The sequence below is a fragment of the Phlebotomus papatasi genome, chromosome 2 (genome assembly GCF_024763615.1).
Source record: "Phlebotomus papatasi isolate M1 chromosome 2, Ppap_2.1, whole genome shotgun sequence".
Classification (NCBI taxonomy): domain Eukaryota; kingdom Metazoa; phylum Arthropoda; class Insecta; order Diptera; family Psychodidae; genus Phlebotomus; species Phlebotomus papatasi.
The window spans coordinates 108,413,918-108,426,271 of NC_077223.1; the positions used below are offsets into that span (position 1 = coordinate 108,413,918).

The 12,354-nt window shown below is 37.9% G+C and overlaps 1 protein-coding gene across 1 annotated transcript; it reads right to left on the reverse strand.

The window, feature by feature from the left end:
• Positions 1-2,101: 2,101 nt before the first annotated feature.
• On the reverse strand, positions 2,102-12,230 carry LOC129800744 (intraflagellar transport protein 122 homolog). Its single transcript, XM_055845358.1, has 6 exons — positions 11,968-12,230; positions 11,111-11,903; positions 6,878-7,767; positions 5,584-6,805; positions 2,565-2,849; positions 2,102-2,506 (listed from the first exon to the last, which is right to left on the reverse strand). The coding sequence occupies exons 1-6, from the start codon at positions 12,213-12,215 to the stop codon at positions 2,252-2,254; spliced, it is 3,693 nt and encodes a 1,230-aa protein (XP_055701333.1). The 5' UTR covers positions 12,216-12,230; the 3' UTR covers positions 2,102-2,251.
• Between the last annotated feature and the right edge of the window lie 124 nt (positions 12,231-12,354).

Sequence of the window (12,354 nt, forward strand, 5' to 3'; positions counted from 1 at the left end):
AATTTCTGTAGATATTTTGTCGATTTTCTGTAGATTTTTCTACATTCCAGACTTTCCAGACAGCTGTGTCTGAAAAGATGGAATATTTTTCACTGAAGTTTGCAAAATTCAATAGAGTTATTCTTGATGATATTACAGTGTTTATGTAAAATAAAGAATTCTGCGACGCCGTGTTCTAAGTAGAGAATAGTGAAGTGATAACTTTAAACACAGTGTCGACCTAAATTTCGTGTTTTTGTATCATTCGATTGGCGATTTTTAAGAAATTAGTATTTTTGCTCGCATTTTTTTTTATTTATCTAAAATGTTTAATCGGTAATGCTTGTTAAGCAGAGCACACCGTTGCATTGTTTGAAACACCTTTAAAATGTATCTCTTTTTATCTTTATTGCAAAGAAAAGGAAGGCATTTCTTAAAGAAAAAGAGGATAATATAAAATGAGACAAAAATTTGGGCCATTTTGAGTGAGTTGCCTATAATTTTTCAAAGAGCAATATGAAGCCTATGAAGCTAATGTCTCTTTGTGCAAAATACGGAAAAGTGTCGCGGATTAAAGGAAAATGGTGTGTTGTACGAGGTAATTGGTATTGTTCATTGCAGTACTTTTTAGATCAGGAAAATTTCACGAAATCACCCTGTAGCCGATCGGCCGCAAAGTTTCACAGTAACAGAAAATTCCCTGGAATTTATCTTCTATTTTTCCGCGTAAGTTTCCGTGGAAATAAACGCTAATATTCCGCTTGGAATTCTGCGGAAATATCAGCTTTTTTTCGCGTGGATTTCCTGGAAAAAAAATGTCCGAGGAATTTTCTTCCAATATATCTGAGAGCATTCCCTGGAAATTGATTCAAAATTTCCTTTGAATATTCCGAGTATATTTTCTGATATCTTTCCGACCAAGACTCCATGGAAGTAAGCGCGAAAATTCTGCAATTATTTTTCGCCCTAACGCTATAATTCTTGCGAGCTAGACATACTCAAATGAACGATATGGTAGCAATATTTTCAATTCAAAAGTAGAACAATTGAGTGTTCGTCTGATAGATGAAGACTCTCCAAGTTCTAAGCTGCCAATTGGCACTGATCGTCCATATTTGTGGATGTTTTTCTTTTCTGGAAATTCTCTATGAAAGTTCCACGAAATTTTTAATCAATTTTTGGAATTATTTTGAAGAAAAATGTATTTAAAAAATCCACTGGCCGTTGCATGGAAATTTTCACGGAGAATTCCGTGGAAATAAAGAGGATTTTTCCAAATTTTTAAAGGGCTGACTGCCGATTATACGCTAATAATCCATAGGAAAAGCCGTGGAAATATTCGTCAGAAAAAGTCCATGGAAACTCGCGAACATTTCTTTAGACAGTCCTATACAGAGTTCCGCAAATGTCCATGGAACGCTAGGAAGAAATTTAGCGTCAAATTCCATCTCGGAAGCTTACGTGGATTTTGAGCGGTAAAATCCAGGAAATTCCATGCGGATTTTTAGCGGTAAAATCAGCGGACATGCCAGAAAAGGCTGCTGGAAATCCAGTGGAATCGCTGCGGTCGTTGGCTATAGGGCAAGATTCATGACTGAAATTGACTTTGTGATGATGTCCAAAAGAAGAAGAAGAGTGCGAAAGAGTGGAATAGAGGCCTATGCAAAACGTTTGAAATGAAAGGAATGTGAATTTTGAATTCATGAAATTATCCTGATCGAAAAGTTTTCTCCTTGTTAGGAATATTTCATTATTTTCATAAACAAATTGTGGGGAGGGGTCGCCGAAAATCAGAAGTTGGTAAAATCCACAAAGACAAAATTAAGAATGTCTATCGAAAATATGGAAGCTTTCCATCGAGAATCCACTGAATGTCCCATCTGCATTCTTCAATGGGATGATACCAAAAACCAAAGCAAGGCAGAAAGAGATGAAAAACGTGGGCGTGTTTGAAAAGTAGCTTAGCTACTTTGCTGGGCGTGTCTCTCACCACTCACCAACACCATGGATGCTCCTTCACTGGAATTTATTTATAGGAAATATCGCCACAGCCAAATGACCCTTTCTCCCCCTTTTCGAAGAAGAAAAGGTAAACAATCCATCCGCAGCAAAGTCATTTGTCTTCACTAATTTTTCCGGACTTTATTTTTGTTCATGCATTCTAATTGTGGACGGACTAAATCACAATTTCATGTACTAATAATTTTTTTAACAAAAAAAAAACATAGAGATATGTAGTTTCTCCTGAGAATTGAGGGTTACACTGGGTGCTTTAGCTATTGAAGAGACTATCTGCTGAAGCTCGACAGAATGGGCAGTAACCCTTCTGAAGCACCTGCAGTTCAAAGTCTTCCGTGTGGAAGGCTTGGAAACATTCAGGGCAGATAGTTATTTGCAGCTCAGGCAGAAGATTTCTGTAGAATCTCGTTCTAAGCGGCTCTGGCCACTTGGCAATCAACACCGATCTTGAGTCCATGGCTCTCAGGGACTCTCTATCGAGCGCCACGGGAAAAGCCTCCGTCAGATCCTTAAGAACATTAATCCGCTTAGAATGTACTCTGATTCCCTGAAAAATAGTCACCTACCTCGTGAATCATTGTATCCGTGAAGGGATCCGGATGATTCTCGTTGACACGCGGAGGAGCCAACAGGAGACGCTCAGCCTCAGAGTCTGAGATATCAGACTCCAGATGAAATTCCACCAGGGGCAGAATTTCGAATGACACAAAAGAAAAAACATATGGCTGTTGGCAGCTCGGACAGATATTTCCCTGAAGGTGGGAGCTGTAGTTGGAACACTTGTAGCACATTGGCAACAATTCCTCCGGATCATTGAAGCCAGAAGAGGCTCGACTTGATAAATAAGTCGACTGCAGTAACCCATAAAAATTAAATTAGACTCAATTTCAAGGTACAATTGATTGCCTTGGAACTTTTCAGAACATGCATAGTTTGTCACACAACCGCTAGTGGCGCAACAATCGCATTTTGCTGAACTCTGAAAATTTTAATTTTTCAATTGGTCTTTCGAGCGATTGCATTATTCTATTGATTGCAATGTGAAATATTTAATTAGCGCGGGAAGTTTTCAGGACAATCAAAGTTCGTCAGATCATCGCTAGTGGCGCTAGTGACGCAAAAATCGTATTAAACATAAATTGAAATTACTTTTCAAGCAATATTTCTCTTGCTTGTCCTATATTGTCCTATATAGTGCCCAGTATTTATCCACAAAAATTGATGGAAAGTTATTTCCTTCCAACTTTTCAGTGCATTTAAAGTTTGTCCGATTACCGCTAGTGGCGCTGAAGTCACATGCTGCAAATCTTCGATATTTTCATTCTAGAATTTGTCTGGCTTATGAATCCGATATTTACCATCCAATTACATTTAACTCAGATGCAATAAAATAAGTTGCGCTGAAAACTTGCACTGCAACTTCTCAGTACATTCGAATTTCGTGCAATTGCCGCTAGTTTCGCTAAAATCGCTTTCCGATAAACCTAAATATTCTATTTCTCCATTTACTTTTGCTGATTGTTCGGTATTAAGAAATCAAATTGCAAAAAAGTAATTAATCGCCCTGCAACTTTTTTTAGAGCATTGTAACTACCTCTGAACACCACCAGAGGCGCTAGAATCACATTAATGTCAATTTAATATTTTATTTTCTATTATTTCTCTCGCTCCTTTGCATCCGTTAAGCTTTCCAATCGATTACTTTCTTCTTTAGATGCAGCAAAAAAGCTTTTAACTTGCACTACGACTTCTCAGTTCATCTGAACTTCCTGCAATTGCCGCTAGTGGCGCAAAAATCCCTTTTAGAGAAACCTAAATATATTTCCTCCGATATTTTCTTACGCTGCTTGTGCTGTATTTACAAATCAATTCGTAAAACTGTTAATTTTTGCCCTGTAATTTTTCGATAGGGGAAAGTGCTCTCCCTTCGAACGTTCATGCCTTCGAATAATGTGAATTTCTTTTGTTTTTCATAAGAAATTTACACTAAATTATCACGGAATTATCAACAATTGATGATAAACCAACCATTTAATAGAAATGTTTAAGTCTCTTAGGAAAACTTAAAGAAAATTCACATTATTCGAAGGCATGAACGTTCGAAGGGAGAGTACTTTCCCCTACATCTTAAGTTCGTTGGACCGCCACCAGGGGCACAAAATTCACCTTTCATGACGCTTTATGCTTTTTTTTCAATTTTAATTTTTCCTTTCTTTGCTGACTGGCATATTAACCAACCAATTGCATTCCTCTTACGGCGTTATCACACTTGCGCATTAAAATTTTAATGTGATTCACATTAATTGTCGCTTGTGTGCGTCCAAATATGTTATTTGTGTCTTTGAGTCATTTAATATTTGGGGTTTTTCTATATAATTGATAAAGAAGTGGACTTGGCCTGCAAAAATAAGTTTAAATTCACATAAAGCATAATATTTTTCACATTAAAAAATTAAAGAGAAAATCGCATTAATTTTTCGCATTAATGTTATAAATCAATTTATATCACATTTTGCGGGCCAAGTCTACCTTTTTATCAACAAATAGATCAAATTTTGAATATAAAATGATTCAAACACACAAATTACACATTTGGACTCTCACCAGCGACAATTAATGTGAATCATATTAAAATTTTAATGTGCAAGTGTGATAACACAGTTATAGTGTGAAAAAATACACAACTTTATGGTATTTTTTGTCACATGATCAAAAATTAACACTATTATAGTTTGATCATAATTTTTCACACTATTGTAGTGCGAAACCTTGTGTATTTCAACCAAAGTTATTGAATTTTTAAACAAAAGTTGTGTAAAAATTGTTGAATTTCCATTTAAGACATATACTTCAGTCGAGATGCTTTTCATTGGGCAAAAGTCTTATAGAACATCAAATATTTATATGCATAATAAGTATATCGTGAAGATCCGAGTATCAGATATAATTATCTCGTATTAGGGAGGATCCCGAGTACATGAAAAAACATTACGAATGTCTAAAAAGGCAAAAAAATAAATGAAATGAAAATTTAACAATTTTTGAGTTTACACACAAAAATTCAACAACACCAAATTCAACGAAATTCAACAACTTTAAATTAAACAATTTTAAATTAAACATTTTTTTTCCAAATTTAACACTATAATAGTGGTGTTAAGTAGGTGGCGAGAAGTGGTTACAAAACTGGCGAAAAGTGGTAAAAAGTGGCGACGAAGTGGTTATTTTTGCATTGATAATAAAAATCAGTTTTTTAAGTAGTTCAGCATTAAATTGTAGGACTATTGTTTTCACGTATCTAGAGCTAATACATCTAAGTAACTTTATGTCAAATTTGAGTTATCTTGTAATAAGGGTTCAGAAGTTATAATAAAATGAATCCTTCTTTTTCCTAAACATGGCGATAAGTGGTTACTCCACCCTATTAAGCAAAATGGCAAGGTAATTAATGTTCTTCAACTTTTCTGAACATTGTAAGTTCATTTGAGCGCCGTCAGTGGCGCTAAGGTCGCTCTTTCGCTTTGATAATATTCCGAATTTTCCGAAAGTCGACTGAAAGAGAAGTTTAAGGAAAATTCTACTTACGTCAACTTGCTCCTGGATTCCGGGAGGTGCCTTTAGCGTCTGAAGGCGATTGTTGACCTGAAGATGGAGCTTCTTGGCCCCAAGGACTTTGGCTTGCTTAGACAGTGTGTACAGTACAGCGAACATGCTGATGCCTTTTGGCGGGATTCCCTTCTCAATCTGATTGGCCACGAAGCGGCTGGTGTTGAAGAGCGTGAGTGGTGGATTGCTGGTAAAGGGTTCTCTGAGGTAGCTGTGGAGTGTGCTGTAGGCGTAGTAAATGGTTGCCAGACGCATCAGTGACTGAAACTCTGAGATCTTCTCCTGCACATTGTCCGTCTGCAAATCCAGCAACTGCAAAATTTGCTTAGCTCTCAGCCAGATGTAGTAGCCAGCATCTGCAAATCTCTCCTCACTGATCGAACATTCTGCCAGATCCCTGAGCAACTTTGTGGCTTCTTTGGGCTTTCCGGCAAGCACAAACGCTCGATGAGCTGCTATGAATTCATCAGATTCTGCCAGCCATTGGGCATGCTGCAGATGAACTGATGGCAGAACTTGGGGCAAATGCTCAGCCAGCCGAAAGGCTTCTGGCCAATCTCTAGCTTCCACATGAAGCTGCACAACTTGAGCCTCTTCACCGAGTTTCCGGTAGATCTCTGCAGCCAACGGGAGCGCTTTCAGGCGCCTCAAGTGACTGGCCACGAGATTTAGACTCTTCTTCTCTGACGATCCCAGTCTCCGTCCAATGTCCAACAAGACATCCGACCATCCCTGTTCAGCCACAATCTCTATGGCTCTCTCGGATTCTCCAGCTGCTAGGAGTAACTCAGCAGCTGCTCTCGGTTCATGCACCGAACAAGCCCATTCGGCTCTTCTTCGAACCAATTCTCTCTTGTCAGCTGAATCTCCCTCCTTGAGGAACTCCTGTGCCAGATCAAACATCCGGAGATCACTGTACATAGCTAATGCTTTGGAACTCTGTCCACTCTTCTGATACAGCCTAGCTGCCTCCTTGAAACGCCCCCCAAACGCTAGGATATCCGCCTGGAGGACTTCCTTGGACACATCCCCGCGTTTCTGCTTCTCCCTCAGCTCCTGAATCAAATTCAACCAAGGGAGATTTCTTACCTTCACATAAGCATCACGTGCTACGTCCAGCTGCAAATTCTCCAGGGCAGCTTGAGCAAGACCTTCCCAATCCGTCAAAGGAACTCCAAGACAAGCCACTTGATAAGCTTCCCTGAAAATGTTTCACCAAATTGTGAAACATGTTTCATGCAACATGCTGCAAAGGTGAAACATTGATACTTACTCAAAGAGATTCGCCTCAACAAACTGCCACATCGTCGCTCCCAGAGCCAGTGGAACATTACTCATGACATTCCCACGTAGACAAAAGGCCGTGGATCCTGTGAGTCCAACCACAACTCCCAGTAAATTCTGAGGATTCCTCGGTGGGAGATTCCCAACGCGAATACTCAATCCTCCAGCCGTATGGGAATAGCACAGCATGGATTCCAGATGAGTATTCCAGGCAACTGAATTCACCCCTGAATCTTGATACAGGAGGGTATCTGTGGTGAGATCTCTCACCACCAATCTCCCAGCATCATCAACAACAGCGAGTTTGCTCCTCGTGGAATTGAGATCGAGACACCGTACAGACGATAGAACAGTTGTCACAAGAATGGGCAGGGTATTATTCAAAAATATCCTCCACACTTCCCCACTCTTCAGTCCCAGAAGCAATCCCTCGTGCCCCGGAGGACCTCCAGTTACTTTGATATACCTAATAAAACTGTCCATATTCCATTCTCTCTGCAGGACTCCCGCAAAGTCCAAACTCTGCAGTTTCTTCTCGTGACACAGAACAATGTTCTGGGCACACACCACCAACAGACTACACTCAAACTTCTTCCCAATCTTCTCTTTCACGCGATAGTGCATTGGTTGGTTCTCAGCTGAATTCAGTTCATAGAGAACAACTCTCTCCGGAAGCTGAACAGCCAAACGATTTCGATATATGGCAATTTTGTGGACAAGATCTCGGCACTTGATGCGAACCTTCTGACCAGATACCAAGTGCTGGATTATGACATCACACATATTCTCCCGGAAAGCATATCTTTCGCGATAGAGAGCATGAACTGTACTGTAGGCAATTGTGTAGCACGCCAAGGTGCCATCCTGAGATCCAACGATCTGGAAGGGCGAATTAAAGTTTACTGTTTTAGTCCTTTTTGTGCTTCTGCATTATCGACTTTTCTTTGTTTGTTTGGTTCCTGTCACGACTGTTTGGTTATTTTAAAACACAGCGAATACTAGGGAAAACAGTCAAGACAGGAACCCTTAAATCCTTAACAAAATAATTGGAATTCTCCTTTACATTTTTACTAAAGTTTTTTTAGAAGACAGTAAGATGTAGTGGATGTAGTCACATTCAAATTATTACTTGCAACATTGATTATATATCTTGCAATAAGTTTTGTAGCAGTATATGTCTCGGCTAAGTGTTTTTTTTTAATTTCCACACTCGTTTTTCGCAATTCTTGTATTTTTTATGTGTTAGTACTTCTATTTGATTTTTGCACTAATAATGCGGCAATCATTCTCACATTAAAATAATAATAGCAAAAACTCTGTGGAGGATAAAATTAGACAAGTTTATTTATCTTCGGAGCCGAGAGGTTTTTGTAATCCTCCGATTTTCTCAAATTTGTCAAATTTGAAGATTTCTTTTTCACTTTTTTAAAGATACCGATCTAATATGAACGAGAATAAGTCTGGTATTAGCAAAGACACAAACTATTATGCGGTTGAATAAGCCATGATTAGCCAAGGCACCAACCGTTATTCTTCTGCTGTATTGTCAAAAATAAATGACAAAAAGAATAATGTAAGCCCTGAAGGGGTTCACCTGAATAAAATTAAATACTTTTAAAGGTGAAATGTATGAGACAAAATCAAAGAGGGTCCAATGTATCATCCATTTGCCTATTACCGACTGTATTAGATCGCTTAATTCTACACAGTAAAAAATTGTATGAGAAATAAAGTTGTGTATGGGAAAAGTTGTGTATTGTCACAAGCATTTTGGTTGTAAATTGTAAAATTACTATCATATTTGTAGTACGATACTAACATAATGCTAGTAAAATTAAGTTTGTGTAATGAAATTTGTGTATGGGAAAATTTGTGTGAGAACTGTCAAAATTTCATTGTTTACTATTGCAATTTTTCTAAGATTTCAGACAGTTTTTGCATTTTTAACTGCCTAATTGTCTTCTGGAATCATTCATTGGATTCTTAAAATATGCATCAGTCGTAAAAAATGAGGAATAATTATGTAATAACAGAAAACAGAGGAAGCATCATGTAAATTAGAAAAATTGACGATTCAACTCTTGGCCATTTGCTTAAGAGAAGTAAGCAAGTTCGTGGCGCGATCGGAAAGCGCGAGACTATCAACGCAAAGGTTATGTGTTCAAGTAGTCTCAGACCCTCTCTTCATGTTTTTTATTTTTTTGTTCTTTTTTTTCTTTTTTTCTTAGTTTAATACAAAGAGTTTTCACAGATAATACACATAAATCGAACAAAATTGCTCTACAATCAAAATTATAGTCAGGAAGCCATTTTATAAAATTGACAATACACAACTTTGCCGATACACAACATTTCCAATACACAAACTTCACAACCATAGCGCTCGTGCAAAAATTACCAACGATAGTGGTTGTAATTTTTTTTACTGTGTATAGAAGTGTCTCGGCTAAAAGATAAATTTGTACAAAATTTCATTTGTTTTCAAAAAAAATCAAACAGACTTATGAATTTTCTTACTAAAAGAGCAGATTGATTTCTATCCAATCCATTACTGCCCTGAAGTTAGACTAAATCCACCAGAAAAAAAAGGTTCATGCCTTGACTAACCCAAAAGGCTATTACTTGAAAAATTATGTGTCTTGACTAAACCAAAAGGCCTATCGCGAAAAAATATGGGTTTCTTTTGTGATAATTAAATTTGCATAATACAGAAGATAATCCGACGAATAATTAGATTTAAATATTTATAGCTGTGATACACTTTTCAGATCGCGAAAAATTCATGAAATCAAAATTCTCATGCTTTTTCTTTCGCAATCAAAATTGGATTGAACTAAACTGAATTTCTTATGATGTTGGAAGGCAGAAGAAGAGTGCGATCGAGTAGGAAAGACATATGAAAAACGTTGAGACAAAAAACGCATGGGAATTTCGATTTATTGAAATTTTCTTGTTCTAATGGTTCCGGCACACCTTTTAGATCAGGAAAATTTTATAAAGTTGAGATTCGCATCCCTTTCTTTCTCAAATCTATTGCATAGGTCTATCCCACTTTTTCATACTCTTCTTCTTCTTTTAAACATCATAACAAATTAAATTTAGGGTAATCGAATTTAAAGTTCGACAGAATGAGATAGACATAAACTAAACGTTTGAAAAACATTGTTTTTCACAAAATATTCATATGCTGCTTTGGATACTCAGAGTCCCAAAAGAAACGAATGAGTAAAATTCGTTCCACATTTTTACCTAAAAACAAAATATACACCTAATTCGAGTAGATTAGTAAAAAACTCGTTTTTTGGCAAATACTTGTTTTTTTTCTAAACTTTCTAGGACACCCAAACTTCCTTCAATTTCCGCACAAAGCGCTAAGATCATATTCAGAACAAAAGAATTGCATGAAGCATATGCTTCATTCGAATGAAAAGTTATTCGCAAAAATAAGTTAACCCTTTAAGGACGATTGGAACACCGGTGTCCCATAAAGAAAAAAAAATCCTAACTACCTAAAGTTACTTTTTCCTTATGTTTGTATGTAATTGCAAAGTAGAAGGTTGAAGGAATCTTGAATATTTTTTGAAAGTCTCTAGTTATTTGCTATGTAGTAAATATTTAAGCTCAAAAATTGCGAATTTTTAAATTTTCAAATTCTTAATTGATTTTTTTTTATTTTTTATACTTCCAATTTATTTTAAGAAAAATCCTTTTGTCAGTAAAAACTACAATACTTATACGTAATATTTTTCATTAAAGCGAAAAATATTATTCATTGGTATTGCCAGAAAAATTACTTAAATTTTTGGGCTATTTTTGTCCCTATCGTTCATAGAAGCACAAAATACACCGAATCAGACTCTGTTGGACTTTCCAAGGTTAGATGTAAGACTTATAATTGATTATGTTTCTGAGTTTAATTTTTATTGTTGATTTTCAGACCGTAAAAAGTGTCTCGTCGTTAAAAGGTTAACTTCAAGAAAAAAGTATATTTTTTGATAAATTTGTAAAATGAATATCATTAATCGGAATTAATTAAATTTAATTAATATTAATACAGTAAAAATTCTTAAAATAAATTTAACTCATTCGGGACTGCAGAATATGCAGCAATCAAATTGCAGGAAAAATTAACTTAGCACAGAAAAAATTTCTGTCCTGATTTTATAATAAATCCGGTCACATAAGATACAGCAAGGAAAGTGAGGAAAATAGATTGACTTACAATTGATCCTCCTTGAGGATGAATGGCCACTGACCAGATCCATGACTCATGCATCTCCCCCAAACTCCCCAACTTGACTCCTTCCCGCGTGAAGAGCTGCATCTGTTTGTTGCATCCGGCCACCACGAGGAATTCTCCGTCCGGAAAGAAACTCACGCAGAGCGGATCGAATCCCAGATTGCGCTCTTTCCCCACCAGCTGCCCACCCAGCGAGTAGAAACTCAGTGTCTTGGACCAGTCTACAATGGCCAGAGTGTCTGAATTGGTGGAATTTGGAGGATTCCAAGCAACACCGAAGATGGGACTATTTGCCCCTCCGGGCCTATCAATCCTGTTCTTCTCATCTCCAGCCTTGTTCCTAATGCTCACGGAACCATTGGCCAGCCCCAGTGCCAAGTACTGACCATCATTAGTCCAGGCGCAGGAATTAATTCTGGCGGGAGTTTTGTACTTCTGCACGGCTTTCTGCTCTGCTGACCAGAAAGCAAAGTCAGAGATTGCACAGGATGCCAGCTGATGGGACACGGGGTTGAAGGAGAGGCACTGGACGGCATCACTGTGGGAATACTTGAGCATTCCTTCGAACTTATTGGTCCAGATGATGACACTTTTGTCTGTGCTTCCGGACGCGAATTTTTTGCCATCCCTCGCATAGGCCACGGTGTAGATGGTCTCTTTGTGGCCACGGAGGGTTTCAAGGAGATTGCCATTGATGGTTTCGTAGACTAGAATCTTCTCAGCAGCCCCTGCGATGACATGCAGTCCCTCGGGATGGAAACAAACGGCATGGATGCTGCAAAAAAACAAAAACATTGGGTTTTTGAGGGAAATTGTGGGAGTAAATGGGAGGATTCTACCTGGCATGGTCAGCTTTGTCACTGGGCTCATGGATTTTCTCCACCCACTTGGGTATTGCCCTCATTTTCACCGGGAATTCACAGGGAAAATTGCCCAAAAGCCCAATTCCATGGGCAAAAAACTTGCTTTTGCGGCGTGTGTTTCGTTGCCACGGTGATTTGTGAGTGTATGTGTGAGCGCCACTGAATTCATACACGGAGAAAATTAACACACTCACGATTGTGACAGTTGGCCGGAAGTGCGCCATTTTGTCGGCATCATTCTGCAGCAATTTCGCCACAATACTGCATTTTTTCTTCAGAAGACTGCCAAAAATCTTCCACGGAAAATCTTTATTGGATTTTAGCAAGCTATCATTGGGGTATTTTCCTGTGAAAAGTAAGTAC